Source organism: Asparagus officinalis, chromosome 1, assembly GCF_001876935.1.
Source record: "Asparagus officinalis chromosome 1, Aspof.V1, whole genome shotgun sequence".
Lineage (NCBI taxonomy): Eukaryota > Viridiplantae > Streptophyta > Magnoliopsida > Asparagales > Asparagaceae > Asparagus > Asparagus officinalis.
In genome coordinates, this window is record NC_033794.1 from 123,067,231 (window position 1) to 123,093,001 (window position 25,771).

At 34.6% G+C, this 25,771-nt stretch overlaps 1 protein-coding gene across 1 annotated transcript; it reads right to left on the reverse strand.

Annotated features, from left to right (window-relative positions):
* On the reverse strand, positions 836–25,765 carry LOC109833196 (delta(7)-sterol-C5(6)-desaturase-like). Its single transcript, XM_020401138.1, is given in 4 exon segments — positions 836–1,135; positions 1,137–1,314; positions 10,173–10,478; positions 25,532–25,765. Coding segments are annotated over 4 exon segments (804 nt in total). The 5' UTR covers positions 25,755–25,765; the 3' UTR covers positions 836–1,038.

Here is a 25,771-nt window from a genome sequence, read left to right on the forward strand (position 1 = left end):
GACACCGACCGAATTTTTTTGGTATCTCCCTATTTGTCCACTTTGTCTACGCGTTATGGACTTCAAAAAAATGGGAAACACCCTTGAGAATGGCCCTCATTTGATTGGTTTACAAAGCTATGAAGATTAAATTAAGAACTAATACTCCATGACTTTTCAGAACTAGGTACTCAAGTACAAGTAATAAGCTTCTTCGCTGAGCTCAGCTTTCAAGAAATGAACTTAAATCTATGGCATAAGAACTTGATTATGATCGGCAAATGGGATCGTTGACAAAATCATACGACCGGATAGATAATTGCGATAATTTTTTTTATCGTTGATGCCTGGTTTCCTCTCTTTACTATTCGAAAGCTTGAATTGACCGGACCAAGGAATTATTAGAATACTGACTTCTAAATTGGTTCTTGAGAAGCCCAAACATCAGAAGATTTTGATGATCAAGTTTCATTATGTTGAATATTCATGCGTGAGTATATATAGTCTCACATTAAATAAGATTAAAAAGAGTTATGAATTTAAAATAGATTAAAATTGGTTCCTAACATCCCTAATCCTTGTAACGAAACTTGAACTCGGACCTGACCTAAAGCGATCAAGGTCAGGTCCTGGTCCTGTATGAAACAGTATACCCTGAAGTTTCACTAAAGTTTCATACTCCGTGGCTTAAATATTCTTGCATCACAAGTTAACTAATTGCGCAAGACTAGAACTGATTAGATATAATATGCTCTTGACTTCAAGTCCAAAAGACAGCCAACATTACACGTGTTATGTTTGTTCCTACTTGATGATGGGGGCAAAAAAAGAAAAAAACCAATCAGCATCTTCACAATTAGGCAAAATCCATCGAATACCAAAGCTTCAAAAGCTTTAAGAGCACAAGCTCATCATCAGGATTTACTTGTTTGTCACATGAGTTCCGTCTTCCTACATAGTTCTTGATAAGCTTTAAAAAACTATACAACAAACTTGAGACACAAAAAGTATACACTGAGAACTGAGGATTGATGTGTGGTAATCCAAGAAACATACACATCACTTGACTTTGGTGGTATCTTCTTGAGGATCGCGAAGAGTTCCAAGCATCCAGTCCATCCAGACGGTATAATGCCCGTAGTTGTGGCGATAGGTTGTAACCGGCCCCCATAACAGGCCATATCTTGCCATGGATGCAGTCGTGAATATTTGCTGTCCAAACTGCTTCGATGAACAATAGCACGATATGGGTCATGAAATGGGTCGGGATGAGAAACAGGCATATGACATGAGGAACAGCCTGTAAGATCCCATCCAATGGATGAAATGCCAATCCTGAAAAAAAATCGATCACGGACTGCTTTGAAAATATACTGACTATTACAGCGGACACTTGGGTAACTAGATCAAGGGTGAACCCGTAGAAAAACTTCTAGTAGTGTGAGTTTCAAGTCACAAACCTTTGATGTGTTACAAGTATTATTAGTTAAGCTACCATAAATATGGGCAAATATGTGGCTCACACTGTAGAAACTGGGCCAGACGTTTTATGAAACTTCTTACAACAGAAAAATGATAATTCCTGTCATGGATTTGTTTTCATGTTGGTCGTTGAGATGCACCTTGTCTGCTCATTCTTGAACTATTCACTAAATTATACAACCCCATTGGACAGCACTGGAAACAAGTTATTGTAACATATTTAGAAAATCCTTTCGATTAACTACTGAATGTGGATAGTGTGCCGCGTGTAGATGAAAGTCACAGAGTATATAGCAGCATACACAGAATATATAGTGGCATATCAAAGAATAATAATTTGAGTATTACAACGTCATTTTCATAGCATCCTCGAAACCGTAAAACCATGTACCATTCAGCCCGAGAGATTAAAAATCTCACATCAAAGTCATTTTCGTAGCATCTCCTAAACCATAAAACCATGTGCCATTCGACCTGAGATTAGAAAGTCTCACATCGCATAGTTGATCATTGCTCAATCAGGTTGTAGGAAGTTTCATCTATATTCACTACTCAATTTTGGAGTATCGTAATAACTTTATATTACCTTGCATAATATATCCTTATTTGATGTGGTGATGTATTGAGATGAAGGATACGTTGTAAATATGAGATTTATAAGGGGTTTTACGCAAATCATGGACGTGGCAATATAGGAGAGAGGGGACGGACATTTGCCGCACACTTTATAGGAGGCGGATAGGAGAAACCCTCTCCCCCACCCACCCAAAAAAAGAAAAAAACAATACTCCTTGTTCCATAGCAAATTAGAAAAGAAAAAAGAACATAAGAAAGGAATAGGAGCATCACAAGAAAAGAAGACATACTATTTATCATCAAACTTTTTGAACTTTTTCATTCGACCACCAGTTATCTTTATCATCTAGTCTCCAACCCTTAGATTATTTTAGAATTTTTGCGGTGTCTTATTAATATAAAAAGACATACTATTAAACATAGTATTACTCTCTATATCTTTCTTCAACTATCTTATCAAAATGCACTAAATTCTCTCCTTTTCAATTCGATCATTTAGTTCTTAGTCTTTTATGCATATTTGTCTTTCTACTCCACTTCTTAATAGAAATGTCTAATACTATCAAATTTTGTTGTGAAATTAACCTATGTTTTGGTAGAATCTAAGGGTTGTGTAATAGTGTCATCAAGCATAATTATTTGCAAAGTCTAAATCATTATTTGCATTTCATTTTTTTTCATCTAAAAACTCCATGTATCCTCTCGTACATTATTTTATTTGTTGATATGCCCATAATGATCTCCTATGCATATTTGTTCTCCTCCTTGTATTTTTATACTATTCATTCAAGTTTCCAAAATTCCTTTCAATATTCTCAATCATACTTGTGCATAAGCAGTAACAATATTATCTAGTTCTACACCTTATGCAATTTTTACTAATATTATTTTTATCTACAACTCTTTTTCTATCTACAATGTTATCATTTAATGTGTTACCTACAAGTACTCTCATCTCGTTTTTATTCTTCTCTTTCTCTACATACCAAAATTTGTACTCATTATTCTCAATCTCTTTTAGACCTTTTCACCCTATCCATTTAGTTGCTTGTAAAAAAATTTAATAAACTTTTTTACAATAGTCATATCTACCAATTACAATCTTTCATGTAACTGTTCCTATATTCCGAGTAACAACCAATCTTATTCTCTTATACAAGCATATGACCTATGTTACCAGGGACTTCTAATCTGAACCCGTACCCGTATCCAAACACCTTGGACACTCCTTGCATATATACATACATTTATTTAGACATGTACTAAACTACACAATACATGTTTTAATTCAAAACACTTGTCATAAATAATTTGGACATATATCCTACACTTGAAACTCGTCGAACACATGTTAGGTTCCAAATTATAATTTTGAATGGTCATTTGGATGTTTCGTTCAAACACTAGTCATTTTCCAATTTATAATCCACATAATAAAAGAAATACAAAAATTTTATAGGAATTTTAATTCACATCCTCGTTCACACATAAATTATTAATGTGTATATAAATATTTATATAGATGTATCCCTATACCCGACCTTTTATAAATTTGCTGTGTCACATACTCGTGCTCATACATATGCAATATAGCATATGACCCTTCTCTCTTATTATTCTCTAGTCAATACCTATTTGTGTTAGTCATCGTATCTTAGGACCAATGTTCAAAAAAACGCGTTATAACCTGTTTCATTACCTAACGGGACCAATATGTTACATAACACACAAAAAACGCGTAGTGCGCTTAACGATCCAAACAACCCAATAAAACACATTTTATGGTGCGTTATGTTAAGGGTTTTAAAACCTAGGTTTTTTGGGTTATATCATGTATCATTTGGACACGTATTATTATGTTCCACCATCCAATTCTATCCTAACTCTTTTTGAGTCTTTTCTACTGAGAAACCCTAGCGCCCCAACTTTTCATTCCGATTTCTCCCAGCAACAGGCTAAAAAACCCCAATCTTCCCCTCATCTTCATCTCCATCGACGACAAGATTTCAGCTCTCACTCCTTCGCTCTCTCCATCTCTATCTCCATCGACCACAAAATCTCCATCAATGATGAGATCTTAAGTCCTAGCTCCTCCACGGCTCTCTCCATATCTATCTCCATCGATGATAAGATCTTGATCATAGCTTCTCCTAGGCTCTCTCCATCAGTCCATCTCTATCTCTAATGACGACGAAATCTCGCTGAATGGTACTCTCCAGTGAATCAGCCTCTTCAGTGAGGTAACAAGGTTTTATTGTTTTATTTTTCGTTAAATTTATATTATTATGTTAAAAGTTATTTACAATGAATTAGTCCAAGTTACTCTAATCTAATCAACACGCAAACACTGATTTTCATTAAAGTAGCATCTAAATCAATTTGATAGTTTGACAGTTGTTTAGTTTGGTGATTTTGATTTATAAACTAATTGTTTGATTATGATTAAAGAGGAAAGTGAAACAATAGGAATTAGAATGGTGGTTATATTGATTTTTTCTAAGAAGCACTAGGATGGTTGACTCAATTTAGTTGTGAATTGATGTATTTTGTTTGTAAATTGATAATCTGATTTGCTTGTTTGTTTTTAAATATGTGCAGTAGAAAAGAATATTGAACAATGTCTAGCTTTAAGAGTTTAGGTCCCGCTAGAGAGCATGATATTTGGAAAGAGGAGGAATCCTATCAGTCTCTATTGCAAGTATTGCAATCACCATATCATGGCGGGTGTATACGAATGAAACATCACTTAGCTGGTACTCGGAAAGGCATGAAGAAATGTGAGAAAGCTCCAGCAACAATGAAAAAGCAATGTGCAGAACTTCTGAAAGGAGTGGAATTAGGAAAAGAGAGAAAGACAGCACTGGCTCAATCAATTGCAAAGGATGGAAGAAGATCCAATCCAACAGGAGATTGATGATATTGAGGCACAAAGCGGACATGATAGCAGCAGCCAAATCCAACAATCTAGAACATTTGGTCCCTTGGATCAATGACGATTGAGAGTAGAATAAAAAAAGAAGAGAGAGATGTGGTAGTTCAGAAGATTTATCTTTGCTAACAGATCATCATGCAACATCTTGAACAGTTCGTACTGGAGAGAGATGGCAGAGTCAATGGGGAAGTTTAGGCCCGGTATGAAGCTTCCTACTCATCTCATAAGGACTCGTGTGCTAAAGAATGAAGTGGAGAATATAGATGCTATAAAGGCAACTCATAAGAAGGCTTGGGAGAATTATGGGTGCACTAATATGTCTGATGAATGGTCGGATAAGGAAAATAGGAGTTTGATTAACTTCCTCATGAACTCACTGGAGGGGACTTTTTTACAAGTCCATTAATGCATCAGCAGCTATTAAGGACGGGGAATATCTTTTCTAAAGTATTGATCAGATGGTGGAGGAGATTGGGGAGGAACGTTCTCTAAGTCATCACTGAAAACCATTCCTCCTATGTGCTTGCTGGGAAGAAGCTTATGAACAAGAGTAAGTCACTTTATTGGTCACCGTGTGCGGCACATTGCATTGACCTTATGTTGGAGGATATTGGAAATATGAAGATACACCGAGAGACTCTTGAAAATGCAAAAGCGGTGATATAATTCATCGACAACCATTATTGGGTCTTAAGCTTGATGAGAAAGTACACGTGTGGGAAGGAGCTATTGAGGCTCGCTGTTACTCGCTTTGCCACATCCTTCAGGACACTGTAGAGGCTGTATTCCTTAAAAGATCCTTTGAAAACCATGTTCAGTAGTGAGGAGTTTCAGAGGAGCACTTGCGCAAAAAATCCAAAAGGAGTGAAGGCAAAGAAGAAGGTTTTTTACACGAGAGGGTTTTGGGGAAAGGTGCTTTTCTGTTTTACCACTACTCTTCCACTTGTTCATGTCCTTCGAGAAGTGGATTCAGATGTGAAACCCTATATGTCATTCTTATATAAGATGATGGATAGTGCAAAGGAGAAGATCGCAGATACATGCAACGAAAAGAAGAGAGTGTACATGCCTCATTGGAAATTAATTGATTCTAGATGGACGAATATGTTGCATCAAACTATCCATGCCGCCGCTTACTACCTCAATCTAAGATATTTCTATGAGGATAGATTTAGTGAAGATTTGGAGGTGAAGAAAGGTCTGGGCATGTGCATGAACAACATGATCTTCGACGAAGGTGAGAGAGCAATAACCGATTGTGAGCTGGATGCTTATAAGGATAAGAGAGGAGAATTTGGAACATCCATGACTCAGAAGACCCTTACTCAACATAGTTCATGTATTAATTTAACAATTTATCAAAATTTTCAATAATAATGGTGCTTGTTATGTTAATTCTCGATCTCTAAATGCATAGCTTCTTGGTGGGAGAGATTTGGCGATGAGACTTCTACACTAAAGTGATTTGCAATTCGTTTCTCTCACTCACTACTAGTGCATCTGGATGCGAGCGTAATTAAAGCACTTTTGAGCATCTACGGAAAATTTCAATTCTAAAGTTTAGCTTAATATCATTAATCTTAGGAACTCACAAGTTGTTATCCTTTCATGAAGGTCCACTCGAAAAAGAGAGGTTTGGAGTAGGAATGACTTAACTCTCTTATGTATGTCATGTACAATATCAAGTTCAGAGAAAGAAATATACGGAGGAGGATGCATAAGATGGATCCAATTTTATTAGATGAGATACCTCCTAATGATGAGTGGATAGTCGAGGGGGAGGAGCCTTGTCTTGCGAACGATCCGAGTTGGCTAGATGGTGATGACGAAAAGAGCAAGTATCTCAATGTCGTTGCAATTAATAATATAGCTACTGTGAAAGAAGATAAGGAAGATGTTCCAACAACAAAGAAACAAAGAGTTGATGGTTCTTGTAAACGTTCTTAGATCACTTTAATGTTTTGTCTACTTGAATGAATATTTGAGTTTTTGATTGAAATTATTTCTACACTCTATAGCATCCTCTACACGTAATGGAAAAGAGATCGCCACTGAAGATGAAGTGGATCCTAAGGATGCAAATTACATTCTAAAGGAGGATGACTTAGTTGTTTTGTGAGAGATCTAGAGGATGATGATTTTATCTTGTAAGGTTTATTACAGCTTGAAACTTAAAAGCTGAAACTTGGAAGTGTTTGATTTTGTTAAGACTTATTTGATTGCTTTAAACTTAAACGTATTTGATCATTTGATGATGCTTTTTGGAGTGGTTATTGGTCATGTATGACTAATTTTTGTTAAGTAATTGCGATATTATATTTCTATATTTGATAATTATGATGCTATGGTTGAAAATTTTAATGATTCTAATTAATAAAGTCATTGTAATTATTTATATTTATAGAATATCTAAAAAATTAATAAACAATATAAACCTACGTTATGCGTTATTTTTTGTGGTTTTTCCATGACCCTTAACAATAAATAAGTCTTATGTTATGCGTTATCATTTTTTTCAATATTGCTTAGGACATAGGTGGCATCAAAAGATTCTCTCACACATTTGCTCACTTATCATTACACTGAATGGCATTGAGCTTTTATGGGACACTCTTGTAAACCATCCTTACTTTCCTATCATTGCACTGGCTTCAATGTAACACATCGTTACTTTCCTATCATTGCACTAGCTTTTCAATGTAACACATCACAGTAGACACACACCCAAACAAATATTCTTAGAGATTCATATTCACAGTGATCCAAGTCATCTGATTAGGTTTTACACTGATTGCTGTCTACCTAATGTCATCTTTCTTCATTACTGTAACTTGGAACATGCAAGGAGGAGAAATGGAGCAAGATGAAGGGTATTTTAGGGATAAGAAAAAAAAAAGATAGAAGAAAGAAAAGTTGGGCCAAGAGATGTGGATGCATTTGACTTTTTTTTTCAAAAGAGGATGTCGGTGTTCTTCTACTAAAGGGGGCTCAGAAGCAATTTTCCCAAGAAATAATGATCTAATTATGCTTTTCCGAAAAAAGAACATTGACCATAATTACTCTATTTAAAACTATGAGAAGAATGAAGTTTTACCTACTAGGCTATTAGTCTTTAATTTTGTACAAAAATTCAAAGAAGGTGAGAATGAGTTTAGCAAGACGTGTTTTGCTAGCTTTTATTGTGCCACAAACATGCGCAAGAGGATAGATAATAAAGAACAACACTGACAAAGTTAAATTTATCTATATACCAAAGTAAGGCCCTAAATTGTCACTTGGCAACTTGTAGTTATTTTGGCTTTATTTTGGTTTTTTTAATTTTTCTTTCTTCTTCCTTTTTCAACCTATCTACTCGTAAAATATAATGAACATATAATTAGCAACTAAACTTATTCATCTCTACCACCTTTGTTGAAACCCCTTCAAATTCTTCAACTTCACCCATTTAAGTACCCCTTAACTTAGTAGCCCTTTAACACCTATTAATTCTATCAATTTCATGGATCATAAACTTATTCATATCTCATTCCATAACCCCCTCTCCTCTATTATATATATACATGATCTCATTTTCCCCCAACAGGCTCCTATCAACATGTTCATTTGGCTTCCTTTTATGTTTCTATGACAGAGAGAAGTTTTCTACTCTTAGCAATGACACAATGGAGTTGAAAGTTGATCTAAAACTATAATATACTTTCTTACTTGGGCAGTTTATTTCACTTTATTCTCTTCGTTCTTTCTACTTGCCCCTCACTATAAATATAATTTATTTAATAAATTTAAATCATAATTCAAGTACTAATGCCTAAAAGAAAATACTTTTAGTAAGAGGATTATCTCAACAATAAAAATTGTTGTTGTCTTTTTTAGTAAATAATTATACTTGGAATTATCTTCTTTTTAACAAAAAACTATGTGCCTTAGAAAATTTCGCAGCATTGCGCAGGTACAAGACTAGTATGATATTAAATTTGGTACTTGATGCAAATTGTCTTTATTCAGAATACCAGATTAAATTAATATTATATGATTAGCTACTTGAGTTACAGTCTTCAAATTAGGGGTTGGAGCTCTAAGCTTTAGTATATTTAATCTTTTATGCAAATAAAGGTAGATTTTAAATAATAAGAATATATTATAAACAAAACAAATGTTGCCTAAATGATAAGCAGGTTAAAGAATTACTGTTGTGTTCAATGACCGCAGCTTGAATCCTGAGAGACGCATAGATCATGAATTGTTTTTATTTTTTCGAAATCAAATCGGACGAACTAGACCATGCTAAGAAACCGAATGGGCAAGTCAATTTTGGGTATTTGAGCAGGTGGCATAGCTTGTTATTCAAGTATCATCTAGCATTAGTACTAACATGAATAGGAGAAAATGCTTCCCACCAAGATGCCACTTAATGTAGCCCATAACAAGTAGGCATAGCTTCATTATGATTGAGACCCACTCATCGGATTGTGATACTAATTTCTTGATCTCAATATTTGATATTGTTTTAATCTTTGTTTTTCCTTTATGTGCTTTTCATAGTTACATGATGTTTATGTTATGTTTTCGTAATACAACCTTCTATCCCTACCAGATCATAATGTGTTAAATTGTTATCATATTACGTGATACATCTAGTTCATCTTACTCAAAACATCATAGCTCCGAGAACTCCCCTCCCTGAGGAACTCCCTTATCTTAGCGGCATATCACAAAAGGATTCTATCTTCAGTTTAAGTTGTTGGGAGTGCAATTCGGAGAGCGTGTGGAAAATAACTGACAAAATTCTCATCCCTTTAATTGTTGATAGGAGATTACGAATGAGGTATAAGAATGAAGAAATCAGCTTAAACTTTTTTGTTGTACCATATATTGAGCTATCTTATAGATGCATTTCCTAATGATTAACATTAGCACGTGTATGAGATATAAAATCATATTAAACTTAGAAGCCATGATCAAACATATATTAGTTGAAGATTATAAAAAGGAATTCCAAAGTTCAAGTTCTGGATTAAATATACTAAAGGAATATCCTATTTGATATCCAAAACCATAGAGGCTAGGATATCTCAACCAAATGGATGAGGATTGTGAAACTTTAAATAAAAACCATAGTATATATTATTAAAAAACTCGAATTTTGAACAAAAAGTACCTCAAGTTATCAATTAGAATTTCAAAAGGAAAGGTAAAAACTTACCAGCAAACGGTGAAAGTGTGTTCTGCTTGTTATAGATATGATGTGTGGCATGAAGATGCTTGTATAATGGTTTTAAGTCATGCAACTCTCTGTGCATCCAATATATTCCAAACTCACAAGTGGCTAGATATAGTACTAAATAAGCAATATACATGGGCCAGCTAACTTCATTGATACTTGAATAACATCTTGTCCAGCCACTTTCAACCATGTATTCCGAAAGTGTTGGGAGAGTAGAGTACCAAGGCATGGCCTTCATTGCAACTTTTATTTGCAAACGCATGGCGTGGTTTGAAGGAATTGCTTCTGCTCAAAGAAGAAGTTCAAGAAAATGTAGAGATATAAATAGAGGATTACCGGACAAAAACATCAACATACTATATTAATACTGTATGAAAAACAAGTCAGTTTTTGTATAATTCACAGCAAGTGATTTGAAATAGAGTACTACTGTTAGATAAACAAAAATTAAGGATCTTTGCACTGCAAAGCTTTAGTGTGTCTAGCATTACAAAGGCATTAAAAACCGAAACCTCGGCAACATGCTAAGTAGCAATTGTCATGGCATGAGAAGGATATATAATTGTAAATTAGAAGTTGTTATCAATAACATTAGGCTAATCATATAAGACACAATGATAACTAACATCGCCACAATTTAAAGGTTCTTGAACCACCACATGGTAGTGATCCATGAAGATTCCCTGTATCACTCATACAGTATAAATGAGAAGTAAAAGATCATAATCATATTTATCAATAGCTGACCCCTTTTCCCATCAATCAAGATGATAAATAACAATAGAACTGCATCAATCATTTAATGGATTATCTTTCCAGATAGTTATAGTTATCTTAGTTTAACTTACTTTCACGCTAAAATAACCGAACAACTTTTACTCTTTTTTCCAGAACTTCATGTAGAAATGTCAACCATTGCTGCTTTTCAAAAATGTTACCACTGATTTGAGTCACTAGACTCACTACTAGATCAATTACTACTCTGTGTCCACTTGATTTTCACCATGTGCAATAATGTAGAAAACAGAATTCCATTTCATCCAGCTAAGGTCTGTAACTTGGACCTTTCAAGATTTGTTCTCTCAGAGAACTATATATTTTTCTCCGTCTTCTTTTCCAGTAGTGTTTGCTAAGTTTTAACATTGAAATGACAAACACCATTAGCGCGAAGCCTATTTGCCTGAAGTTTTGGATTAAATGATCTCTGACATGATACCAAGGCACCTTCAAGAGGCCTTGGGTTCAGATCTCAACATTAATATTTCAAACATGTTCTTTATCAAATTTATTCTTCCTTTTCAAGAAAGCATGTCCACGGTAGCGACTTTTCCACATGGTCAAAGACCCACATGAGAGAGTGTTGAGCATTAAGAATGAATGATATACACTATGAAGTCCCAATTCTTAAACTTGGCTTGCTGGTGAATGGTTTCTAACAAAACTTAAGAGCATAAACATTTTTTATATGAGTTAACTGGATTTATAAATATTAGAATATATGTTTAGAAACAAAATATAAAAATAAAAAGGCTTCATGCTAGCTTTTCTTTTGTGTTTGAGGTGCATAACTCAAATGGAATGCAGATGATTTTTTTCAATTAGATAATTCAATTTAGATCAAACCTCCAAAATTAGCCCAATCCTATAGTAGGATATTAATTCACAAGGCCATATCAATGACTCAATGAGGACGCTAACATTCAGATCAGAAATACAAAGTTATATTACACTGGTAAAAGCGACTTGAAAAGAACTAGAAATCTAAGGATAGGGGTGGTAAACGATCGAATCCAATCAAATACTAAGGTGTTCGTATTTGTATTTGTTTAAAATTATTGAATTCAAATGCGGACTCTAATATTCATATATCTAGTTTTTTAAATTCGAACTCGAATACTTGGTATTTGATAAATATTCATGAATATTTACGAATACTTATCGAATATCAAAGTATATTTATTCTGCTAAAATTTTTGATTTTCAAATAATATTAAAATTCATAAATAAAAATTATTTCTTTATAATATATGATGTATATATTTAAATCAAAATTTTAATTAGAAAATAGATTTAAGATTATTTAAGTCTTAAAATAAGTATATAAAACTTAAGTAGAAATGGTAAATGAGTTAAAAATATGACATCATATGTGCAATAATACAAATAATAATGTGTGATCAAATTTCAAACAAATATTTAATAGACAAACGGATCGAATATACATCTGTTTAAATTCTATTCATTAGTACTAAAAAATATTTGTTTAGTGGTAAATGAACTACCGAATCGAATATGATTGAATAGTTATTCGAACAATTATCGAACTATTTGTTAATTATTTGGTTCATTTTCACCCCTATCTAAGAACCAATGTATCTATCATAGCATAAACATAACATTTTAGCTCTTACATTTAACGAGCTGCATGATCTACTCTTCCTTCTTTCTTGTTGTTGTCAGTGTTTAAAGCAGCAAATTTTAGTTAACTAACTTTAAGGGTAAGTCATCCATTAGTCTTCCTGAAGATGGGTTTCATAAAATACAATTTCAAGATATAGGGACGGAAATAGGAAGTGGTCTACCTCTTTTCAAAAACTTAGTTCTTAAACTAAGCTTTTATCACGAGTAAGTTTTTGGGAGAAGATTAATGAAAATAAACTGTACATGTAAAACACAGATGCTTTCAAGTTTTCAGAAAAGTTTACAGTAAACTTGGCTCAGGTTTCAGTATATCCTTGAAAAGAAAATGCCTTCTTCAGAATATTTGCCACACCAGTTAGCTTTTCAAATACTTGATAAAAGAACTACATAATACAAAGGACGGTGAATATTCCAAGAAAGATCAAAGAAAATAGAGAAAAGCAGACTTAAGTGAAAATAGATAACATACAAAATACACATTAGAATATCAAAATAATCCAGGAAAAAATATTTGTAAGCACAGGAATTACTATATAACTTCACTAGGTAAGTACAAGATCACTAGATGACCATATATTTAATTAATATAACCTAGTAATTGATCGCAATCAAGCACCAGTAGATAGTCAGAAAATACATCAATTAAGGCTGACGATGCACAAGGATACACCACTTTACCCTATTATTAAGGTAATGTAAGTTTCTCTTGTCCATTTAGCTAAAAAGATATGATAGAAGTAAGATATTTTTTACTGGTTTATATAAAGAGGTAGGATGTAATAAAGCTTTTTTATACTTTCCCGTCTGCCTATTTGTCGTTTAGATCTTATTTTTATCACCTTAGACTAATACTACTTTTTTTGTTTGCGAAATAAAACCTTACACCAAGTCATGCAGTAGACTTTATTTTAAGATGTTGATTGGCACTCTGTTTAATTGTATGTAAAGGAAATTTTGTTGGTAATTGACTCGTTTTACCCTATGGGCTAAAGAAATGTTTTTACTTTTACCCGTTTTAGGTAAGGATAATTAACTTTTCTTCATTACTAGTTAGGCTAAGGGTAAAGGATTAGGTATTTGGGCAATAACAAGGTTACACTTATCCTACTTTTTACCACACCCAGATGTCATATCATACTCCCTTTAAAAGCACGAGTTCGGAAAAATCTTTCTATGGTCAGTATTACCCTTAATTTTTTTTAAATATTACATTGTTATCCTAATCTATTCTAATTTTAATCATATCTTATCTAATTCCACATGAACTATCTATAGGTCAACAATTTAAAAAAAATTATTTTGAATATTTCACTTAAATCTTAATCTATCCAAATACTAATTATATCCTATATTAACTCCATATGAACTACCTATAACTCAAAAATATAGAAAAAAATATGATTAAGAAATTATACGTAGATAACATATTATAATACATGAAGTATTATAAAAAACCCCAAAAGTTTCAAAATTTACATATAATAGCCTTAAAAGTTTAAAATTACACAAAACGCCTTGACTTTTTAAAACTTAAAAACAAACATGATATCTAAAAATTTAAAACTTGTAATTAACACCCTCAAAATTTTAAAAATTGTAGAAACAACCTCAAAAGTTTAAAGGCTAAATTACATTTATATACCCTATGTGTTTCGCTCTTGAAGCAGTTATATACCCTAAGTTACAAAATATAGCAAAAAAATATCCTGAGTAGGCAAAAATTTGCAAGTTGGTACCTTCTGTTAACCAACTGTGAGAATATTCTCTGGAATATTCTCATGTGTTGGACCTATAACCAACTTGAATACTTCTGACCCTCATTTATTGTATTATTTACTGTATTACCTACCCCCCCCTCCGCGCGCACAAATTAGATTATTTTCATCATCATCTTCTTCTTTTCGTGGCCTCCAACTTCTTCTTCCTCTTTAATATGGGTAACAGTAGAAAATTAGAGCTTTCACTATGTTGGGGGGAGGTTAATTCTTAAGGAGGGGCATTATTGTCCTTTCATATATTTTTAAACATCGTTAGCTAAATTTAAAGAGTTACCAACTCAGGGTATTTTTTTGCTATGTTTTGTAACTTAGGGTATATAACTACTACAAGAGCAAAACAATAGGGTATATAAGTGTCATTTAGCCATGTTTAAATTAAAAAAAACATTCTAAAATTTAGAGATTTCAAAACTTAGAAACAACATAGATGGATTCCAAGGATTACCATTAGGCACATAGAAATTTAAAATTAATAAATAACAATAGCCTCAGAGGTACAAAAATTACAAAAACTCTCTCAAAAGTAAAAAATTATTAAAAAACTCTAAAATTTTAAAACTTATAACTGGTACATATCAAATTTAGAAATTATCAGCAGATTGCAAAAAAAAAATTTAAAATTTTTAAAAAACAACCCAAATTTTTAGTATTATAAAAATACCTTCAAATTTTCAGAGTTACGAGAAATATTCTAACATTTAAAAACTTATCACCAATACATGAAACATGAAAATTATAAACACCCAACTTAAAATTTAGAATTTTCATAAAATACTATAAAAGTTTAAAAATTGTAAAACACACCCTCAAAAGTTTAAATCACAAAAGGCTGAAATTTGACAAAGAAAAGAGGAAATGTTTGATATTACTACATTAAGATATAATAGGTTAGCATTAATTGATTATAATGTATAAACATTTATCTCTAATGTTGATAATATTTATTTATAAAGTAAAAAAATACAATGAGTTATGTATGGAGAAACTATCAGAAAGTTTAGAGATATTCTTTAAAAGAACTAAGTTGTTTTCATTTCAAATGGAGAAGTGAAGGAAATAAACTCAAAATTCAGAAACATTCATGAATTACCTGAATTGACATTGATAAAAAGCATATCGAGCAAAGAAGCACTAACCGAGTTCTTCTTGAAGAACATGTTGAACAATTATGTCCTAATTAAAAAAATATTATTCATGAAAAGTACAAAAAAAATTAGTAAGTACTTATAAATTTTCATACTTTATTATAAAAATACTGAAGGAATGATAAACTTAATATAAAATTTTATATAAATAATCTTGCAATAGAAACTAAAGTGAAGTCATTGATCAACTACATTGCGAGATATAATAAACTAGATAAGATGAGAAAAATCACTATACTGGACAAAAAATATGCACATGATACTTAGTTACCATAGTGTAAGTAAAAAAATTAAAATTGATATTTTTCTTTTCTCTATATAGTGGCACGACTCTGCAAGTATCCTTATTTAGGGATATGACTACCAACGAAAGATCAAAATTTAAGAACACGATCAAAGATAAGCATGTAATAGTACTGTCAGATTTCAAGATCTTTAAATATGAAGGTTGTACTGTCAGATTTCAAGATCTTTAAATATGAAGGTAACATATTTTACAACTAAAATTCTTATTAAAGGCCACTAAAATATGAAGGTAACATATTTTACAACTAAAATTCTTATTAAAGGCCACTAAATATAAAATTCATCTTATATCTGTCTCAAATTTGTATGAAAGATATGCATATCATCGTAAATTATGTTAATAATATATCAACTTATTGAAGAAATAAGAGATAGATAAGCAAACCAAGCAGACATTCATATAACACGATAAAGAAAAAATACTACACTTTAAAGCTAATATGCAGGGCTCATTCAGAACAAGCTGCTAAAACAAAAGCATCTCCATCAAGACTCTTTATAAATACAACACAAATTTAAATTATTTAATATTTTTAAAAATAGCTTAATTTTTTGAGTAAAATCAGGAATCTTTAGAAGTGATTTTCATGAACTCTTTTAATTTTTTATATGGTTATGTGGATGCTTTTATCATATAAAAATATAATAGAGTTAGCATTAATCTTTATTTTATGATTTTTTTTCTAAAGTCTATCAGTGATTAGCAAGAAAATTTATATTCTATTTAGTTTTATTCTAGCTCACTTTTAATTAATCATCTTGTCTTATTGGCTTTAATTATTCATCCTTCTTTTATAACCTTATCTTTTCAAGTGTTTTTCATTTTTACAACATTATACGTTCTTAAGTCAAGCTTGGTTTCATGTCGATCTAAATAACGCGAAAATTCAAATTAGCTTTAGATTATAGTTATTTCATTCTAGTAATAGAGTTAGGGTTAATAGAGTTAGCATTAATCTTTAATTTATGATTTTTTTTCTAAAGTCTATCAGTGATTAGCAACAAAATTTATATTCTCTTTAGTTTCATTCTAGCCCACTTTCTATCAGTGATTAGCAACAAAATTTATATTCTCTTTAGTTTCATTCTAGCCCACTTTTAATTAATCATCTTGTCTTATCATTCTAGCCCACTTTTAATTAATCATCTTGTCTTATTGGCTTTAATTATTCATCCTTCTTTTATAACCTTATCTTTTCAAGTGTTTTCACTTTTACAACATTATACCTTCTTAAGTCAAGCTTGGTTTCATGTCGATCTAAATAACGCGAAAATTCAAAATAACTTTAGATTATAGTTATTTCTTGTCAATTTAATTATTACATGAAAATTTTAAATTTGGTGTAGCTCATTCAAACAAACATTAAAAAAATAATCACAATAGTAAAGTTTGAAAACATAAGTGAGAAAAATAATCAAAGTGGAACTGAAAAACAAATTTTAGTAAAGAAATAAGTCAAAAATACTTAATCATAATATTTAATCACGTGCATTGCATGTGCATAAATCCTAGTACGTAAAAACATACTACTGACAGGTGGGTTGATGCATGGAATATGTTATAAGAAATAAATGCCTGTAGTGGGGTCTCAGTTCAGCTGATACCAAATCACCAACAAAGATATAAGTTTCTAAGTAAGAGCAGGTATGATATAACTACGCAACACAAACACTTCCTTTATCAATCAACTTTCATTGTGACACTTCCTAGGTATATATCAAGGCACATTTGAGATACATCCACATTATGGATTATTAATTTTAAAAGAGCAGTTAATTGACAGTTCTCCAACACTGGCCAAGAAAATTCTCCTTAAAAGTCAAAATAGAGAACTTAGATCCTGATATATCAACATCCACGTGTTATAATTGGACAATTTTTTTTTCCTTTGAAGCTCAATAACTGGATTTCATAGTGTACTATTTTCAGATTTTAGATTTCAGAGTCAACATAGGGGCCTATATATACTTTTTCGCCTTCTCCTTATAATTTGTGACATTACAACAAAAAATCAGAGAGCACTCAATGGTGAAAAAATTTGAGATCATAGGTGCCAATAATCAAGGTTAGAACAGTGGAGGACAACAATTATCTATGCATGTTTTAACAGTAACATTAAGAAAGTAAATAATATATCGCAACAATATAAAATTGCAAAATCCTAAGTAATAGTATGAAATGAACTTGCAAATTCACCATCCAAACAGTATAGATTTCAAAAAATAAAACACCAAAAAAGAGAGTTGCAAGATGTCTCTGGTCTAAAAGAAACTTGTAGCAAACAATAAATGACATTAGAAAGTAATCTGAATATGATAACCTTACCAAAATAAATTTGCATGTCATATTCAAATTTACTTGCTCATACTAGAGATCATTGATAATTGAAAAGTTTTATTGCTCAATTCATAATGGCTATCCGACATTTAATGATGGCATACCCTATGATGCAAGATTTTGACCTGTATACAGAACGAAGACCGCACAACACCAAAAACCAATGAAAACAAATGAAATCCTATGAGATGTCGAAAGAACTCCCATAATCACTGTTTGGTGGAAAAATTTGCAGTAAAAGAAATGAAGGAATAATCGATTTGTATTCCTTTAATATCAATTACAATTGAATTTCTTGATTACAAAAGAGAGGAGAATGAATTTGATTCTCCCCTTTGTTTAAAACTGGGTTCTTCAATGTAGCGATGGAGTGCCTCATTCGAATGCTTGCGTCGAATTTGCTCTCCGTTGACGATCCGACCGTCTTGTCTCACGGGAACAATTAACTTGTATGACAAGTTTGATTTAGAACTCTTAACGAGTTTTAGAACTCAGAATGAGTTGAAAACTCTGAAAAGAGTTGTTGAAAAACCGAATAATCGGTTCGTAGCCAAGTGGATTTGTTTGTTGCTGAGGAGTCCTTCGAGATTTGATTTCCTAACTGCCAAGCAGTTCCTTGGTCTCCCGAAATCTCACCCTCCACGCCCAAAAAATCCAACCTTATGCGGTTTTCTTGATCTTCAAATCTCCAACCCCTTACTTAGTTGAGTAATGTGGTTATTTATAGAGGGATAAGGGGTGTAACCAACCCCTAAATCCGCTCCTAAGTGGGCGAAAATCCCTCAAAACGTGGGATAAAAGGTTCTAAGGCCGTTCAGCTTGAGTTTGAACAAGTCAAACGCCTAAATTGGCGTTCTGGACCTTAACTCTGCATCTTAGACTTGAGACGCAGAGTTGGGTGCTTGTTGGGAATTGAAAACGCAAGAGCTATTTGCGTTTTTTTGGGTTTTAACTCTGCGCCTCAGACTTGGGACGTAGAGTTGGGTATCTGCGGATGATTGAAACGCACAGGTCATTTGCGTTCTGGGTTTTAACTCTGCGCCGCAGAATTAAGTGTCTGCTGAAGAACACACAGGCTGTGTGCGTTTTGAGTTGAGAAGCGCAGAGGTGGACTCTGCGTTTGGGAGAGGTTGTTGACTTGTAACCTCGTCTATTACAGCATCGCGAAGACTAATGCTCATTGATCTTTGCTTTAGCTGTTATGGGGTGTGAAAGTCGTTAGATTATAACTCTCACAGTTGGTTGTGAATGCTACTGAATAGAGTTTTCATCAGTTGTCGGAAGTGTAGTTGAATTGTAACTCTTCTCGATCTATGTGAAAAGTCCTCTGTTTGTAGCTTTCATTTGTTGACATGAAAGTCATAAATTGTAACTTTCGTTGTTGACGTTTGATAGGGATTAACTATCTATTGTGATTTTTAGACAGCCTACAATCACCAGTCCAACAATAAACATAGCACAGTGATACGAGTTGCCGTGCGAGCACCTTTGATCGCGGAATTATCAAAGGTGGGTTGAGAAGAGGATGACAGAAACACAAGCAAAATTCAGTATATGGCGAAGAAAAATACATTCTCTAGATTATGAGTATGAAAAGATTACAATCTCTCTCTCACAATCTCACTAGAATCGAGAACAAACTCTCAATTCTCACTAAGCCCTAATACAATGATTAGAATCTCTCTCTGAATCTATCTGATTCCCTCTTGATTGTTTAGAAATCCTAAAACAATCCTTTATATAGATGTACAAACGTGGATGGCAATTTGATAAATAACCAGACCCAAAACCAACAGGAATTCATGTGAGCAGAAACCCAAATGAACCAGGAAACCATCGATGAATCGACTCATGACTGAGATGAGTCGACTCGTCCGAAACTGGACAAAACACAAAAGCCAGCGATGAGTCGACTCATGACAATCATGAGTCGACTCAACCTGATGAGTCGACTCATGACTGTTATGAGTCGACTCACGGGCTGAAAACTAGATACTTCGATTCTTCTGCTCGTCTCGTTCCATGCTTCCACCTGCGTTTCCTTGTACTGTTTGACATCTCTATTCTCATACTATCATGAAAATCATCTACCCTCAAGCTCCCATGAAGATCGCTAAGTTTTGAAGAAAAGATACACCCGTATCATGGGTCCCCTCTTTAGGAACTTGAAGTCCCGTTCAAGTTAGAACTTTTGCTGAGGAAACTCTCGAGCTCCTCCATCTTTTCTGCACCACCTGAGCTTGCTAGAAATCCGGTCTCGACGTTCGATCGGAAACAACTCATACGTTTCGCGTTTCGTCATAGTCACCGTTCGCTCTAAGTTGCAATCCTTTGTCGATGGTTTTTCTGGAAGTCTAATGCACAGCGAGACAAACTTCTTGCTTGCATTCACTAATCTCTTCGCTCGCGCCACCGTCCCCAAACTTGTCTCCTTCGAAAGAGATGCCGAACGAAATATGAACTTTACACCATCCTTAGTGAAGATGTACTTCTGAGCCCGTCTCTCGTAGATCACATATCTATCCTATAAGTACGGATTACCCAGTATAATCTGACAAACATCCAATGGAACGACGTCGCACGTGACCTCGTCAATATACGACTCGTGGAGCGCAAATCTGACAGTGCATTGATCAACTACACTCATTTTCTCCTCCTTCTGACTTTACCCCAATTGATAGGGCTTCGGATGCTTGACCGACTTCAGAACCAGCTTCTGCACCAATGCCTCAGATATCAAATTCTTTTCGCTGCCCGAATCGACAATGACATCAACCAAACTGGTCTTCATTTGGAACTTAAGAACAAAGAGTTGCTCTCTCGGGTCGTCGTCCTCTTTCGTGGTCTGCTTTCCCGTCATAAGGTTGAGACTGTTGTTGGGCTTTGCCATCCTCGGGACTTCTTTCGGACCTTAAGCTATCATGTATGCCTTTTTCTCCTCCTTCTTCTTCAACCCTCTTAGCTTGAGATGAGGATACTTCTCCCAGCACCGATCAGCTTCATGTCCTGTCTTCTCGCAGTGACTACAAATCAGCCCTGCCTTCCCTGGATCACCCTTCGTCTTCTCCTCCTTAGATTGAAAACCACTAGACTCGCCTCCCGTCTGTTTGGAGTCTTCCTTAGCCTTGTTGTCCTTCTTTTGCTTGCCCTTGAGGGCAATAGCCTTCACGCTCGCCTCTGTAATTGATTCCACCGTGAATAGCTTCATCTTCTTTCGGATGTAATCGCTCAATCCCGCCATATACTTCATAAACACGGGATATTCCTCTGTCGTAATGTTGAGGACCATCGCCTGTTGTTGGAACTCCGTGGTGTATTCTTGAACGGTTTGATTGACCCTTTGGCGCAAGCCGTACCACTTGTACCAACGCTCTTCAAGGAATCTCATCGGGTAGAACTACTTCTTCAGTAACTCCTTGAACTTGTTCCACGACACCGCCTTCTTCTCCTGCTTGCAGTAGGATTTCCACCACGCAAACGCGTGCCCTGAAAGCTTCAAAATCGTGAACACAATCTTCTCTTTCGACGAATAGCCATAAAGAGTAAAATACGTCTCCATCAGCTCGATCCAGTCATCAAGCCTTTCGACGTCAACACTCTCATCATAAACAGGAATCTCCACCTTGAAGTCAATCTTCAGGTTCTGATAAGAATTCTTACCCCCTTGATGCAATGCAGTCTTAACGGTCTCCTCCTCCTCGTGGAAATCTGAATCTACTCTCTCCACATCGGACTCAATAATTTTCTTCGAAGAAGATTCACCTTGTTTGCCACCTCCATGGATAAGACTGACGAGTTGTGTGAGAGTCGAACCTATCGTCTCGTTCTGCTTCTCCAATGCATCAATCCTCGCTGAATTGTCTCCTTCAGCCATCTTCTTCTTCCTTAAAACATGGACTTCTTCCAATGAAATAAGGATCTCGCCAAGCTTCTTATATTGGGATCGAGTAAGGACCATACACAGGATGCCCCTTTACCGGATCTGATGCTCTGATACCAACTTGATATGAGTTGCCCAGTGTTGTAAAAAGCGGCAGATAGCGGGGCTATAGCGGCGCCTTTCGCGATCGCGGCCCCTCAGCGCTACGCGGAGGGGTGTCGCGGTCGAATTAAGCGGGGGAAAACGCTTTGTGTTCGTAAAGCGCGTAAAAGCGCTCAAAAGCGGGAAAAAAGCGGGAAAAAGCAAAAAAATCCGCTAAACCCGCTAACCCGCTAAACCCGCTAAACTCGTTTTCTGATTTTTTCCGCGCTGAACCCGACCCGAACCTAAACCCGATTTGTTAAAAGCAGATAAAACACGATTTTTTCTCTCCCACTCCCGAACCCTAGCCGCCTGTGGATCTTCTCCATTCCAGCGACGATTTTTTCTCCCACGACGACTTTGTCTTCCTCAGAGCTCCACAGCAACGCAACTCTAATTCCTTAGAGCTCCTTCACCCGTTCCAGCGTTCCAGCGACTTCCGCTCTCCGAGTCCAGCCAGCGTTTCCAGCGACTTCCGAAATCCGAGTCCAGCCAGCGACGAGACGACTTCCGAACTCCGAGTCTCCAACAAGTTTCCCTCAAGTCTCCAACAGCTCAAGCTCCCAGCGTCATCTCCATCTCTGTTATCTATCATGACCTTATCTTGCTTTGCTCATTTAGTCATTTAGTCATTTAGTCATTAATCTATACTTGAATATTTTATTTTTTAGGTCAACTTTCTAGTAGTTAATATAGTGATGATATTACTAACTTACTAATCATGCTTTTTTTGTTGAGTATTTTCATATTAGAGATTTTTAGATTTTTTTATGAATTTTCTTATTATTTAGGATATTTAAATATATTTAAATTTGTCCGCTATTTGACTGTGCGCTATTTGCCGCTATTTCGCCGTAATTTCGCCGCAATAGCGCGCAATAGCCTTAGCGGTACCTCGCCGCGACGCGCCGCGATCCGCTATCAATAACCTTGGAGTTGCCGTGCGAGCACCTTTGATCGCGGAATTATCAAAGGTGGGTTGAGAAGAGGATGACAGAAACACAAGCACAATTCAGTATATGACGAAGGAAAATATCTTCTCTAGATTATGAGTATGAAAAGATTACAATCCCTCTCTCACAATCTCACTAGAATCGAGAACAAACTCTCAATTCTCACTAAACCCTAATACAATGATTAGAATCTCTCTCTGAATCTATCTGATTCCCTCTTGATTGTTTAGAAACCCTAAAACAATCCTTTATATAGATGTACAAACGTGGATGATAATTTGGTAAATAACCAGACCCAAAACCAACAGGAATTCGTGTGAGCAGAAACTCAAACGAACCAGGAAACCATCGATGAGTCGACTCATGACTGAGATGAGTCGACTCGTCTGAAACTGGACAAAACACAAAAGCCAGCGATGAGTCGACTCATGACTCGACTCATGACAGTCATGAGTCGACTCAACCTGATGAGTCGACTCATGACTGTTATGAGTCGACTCACGGGCTGAAAACTGGATACTTCGATTCTTCTGCTCGTCGTCTCGTTTCACGCTTCCACCTGCGTTCCCTTGCACTGTTTGACACATCTATTCTCATGCTATCATGAGAATCATCTACCCTCAAGCTCCCATAAGGATCGCTAAGTTCCGAAGAGAAGATACACCCGTATCACACAGACTGCTCTTAAGAAAACATTTTATGTTTACAAGCAATCACATCAGTAATATTACTAAGAAAAAGAACATTTTTAAAGGGTGAAGTACATAGCATAATGTTTAAACCTCCAAATAAAAGTTCCTTACTAATTTTTCAAAAGCAGAAAACTGTAGCTACAGTGGAAAACATACTCTAGCTTTCCTTCGTTGAATTATACTGGAACAGGAAGAAGACAACATCCTAAGAATTGATCAACCTCAAATATTTCTATTATTTATTAGTAAATAAAATAACCATCCAATTGAAGAAAATTCCTCCATGATTTTAAAGCAATGCATGATTTCTAAAAATACTAAGAAGAGAAGATCTAAAAAGAACGTGAAAATAACTAATCTTAAAGATGGCTACTCATTTCAGATGATTTGGGAAAAAAAATCCTGTTTTTAAACCAACCCAAATTTTTAAAGGAACAAAAACCCTGAAAAAGAAATCTCAGTGTAGTATTTTCAGCTTTTAGAATTCAGAGTCAAAATAGGGGGCTATCCATATTTTTTTCCTTCTTTTTATAATTTGTTACATAACAATAAAAATTCCACTCGTTGGTAAAAAAATTCAGATTGTAGGTTGTCTAATAATCATCACATTAAAAATCAAGGGTAGAACAGTGGAGGACAACAACTATCTATGCACACTTTAACGGCAACATTAGGCAAGTAAATAAACAATAGCAAGAACAACAACAACAAAGTCTTCATCCCTGGGGTTGGCTACATGAATCCTATTCTTCCATTCCGCTCTAGTAATGATATAAAATTGCAAAATCCTAGAAAATAGTGTGAATGAACTTGTGAAATTATCATCCCAACAGTATTGATTTAAAAATAGAACACCAAAATAGAGAGTTGCAAGATGTCTCTGGTCTAAAAGAAACTTAATTTATAATGGTCATCGGACATTTAATGATGGCATAATACTACGATGCAAAATTTTGACCTTTATAGAACCAGGACTGCACAATACCAAAAACCAATTAAAACAAACAAAATCCTACGAGATGTCGGAAGAACTCCCATAATCACTAAGTCCAACAATAAATGTAGCATGTACTGCTCTTCAGAAAACATTTTCTGGTTACAATCAACCACAACGGTAGTACTAGTAAGAAAAAAGGAACATTTTTAAAGGGTGAACTACAACAACATAATGTTTATTTTTACATGGCATAACTACAATGAAGAACACACTCTCAACTTTTCTTCGTCAAATTATACTATAACAGAAGAAGACAACATCCTAAGAATTGATCAACCTCAAAAATTTACATTATTTTTTAATAAATAAAATAACTCCCCAGTTGAAGAAAATAACTCCATGATTTCTTCCAAAAATAATGCATGATTTATAAAAACAGTAAGAATAGAAGATCTAAAGAGAATGTGAAAATAACTAACCTTAGAATCTCTACTAATTTCAGATGATTTAAAAATCCTCTTTTTAAACCAACCCAGATTTTTTACAGGGGGGGCAACCCCTAAAAAAAAAAAGAACTCTCGCAGTGATTTCAACTGGATTGTAGCTGTAACTTCTTTCTCTTCTTACCGTTTACTTAGATTCTCAATCAGATTATTTTTTATGTACACTATCAGAAAACCAAGAAATCATTCCAAATAAAGAAAATAAAGTAAATAATGGCGAGAAAAAAGGGGGGTAAATTTGTACCTTTTGGGAGGTAGACATTACGCTTGAGGTAGTAGATGTAGAAGCACCAGAGGAAGCCGGAGATGAAATAGATGAGGGTCCCACCTATGTAGTTTCGGAGCCAGGTTCTGATGGGCCGGGGGAGGGGCTTCCAGGCCCAGCCCGGCAACAGGGCCGTCAGCACAATGTCGTTGTACCACTCCGTCTCCTCTACGAACTGGTTCAGGTAATCCGCCCTCTCCATTTGCGGTGATTTCGCCG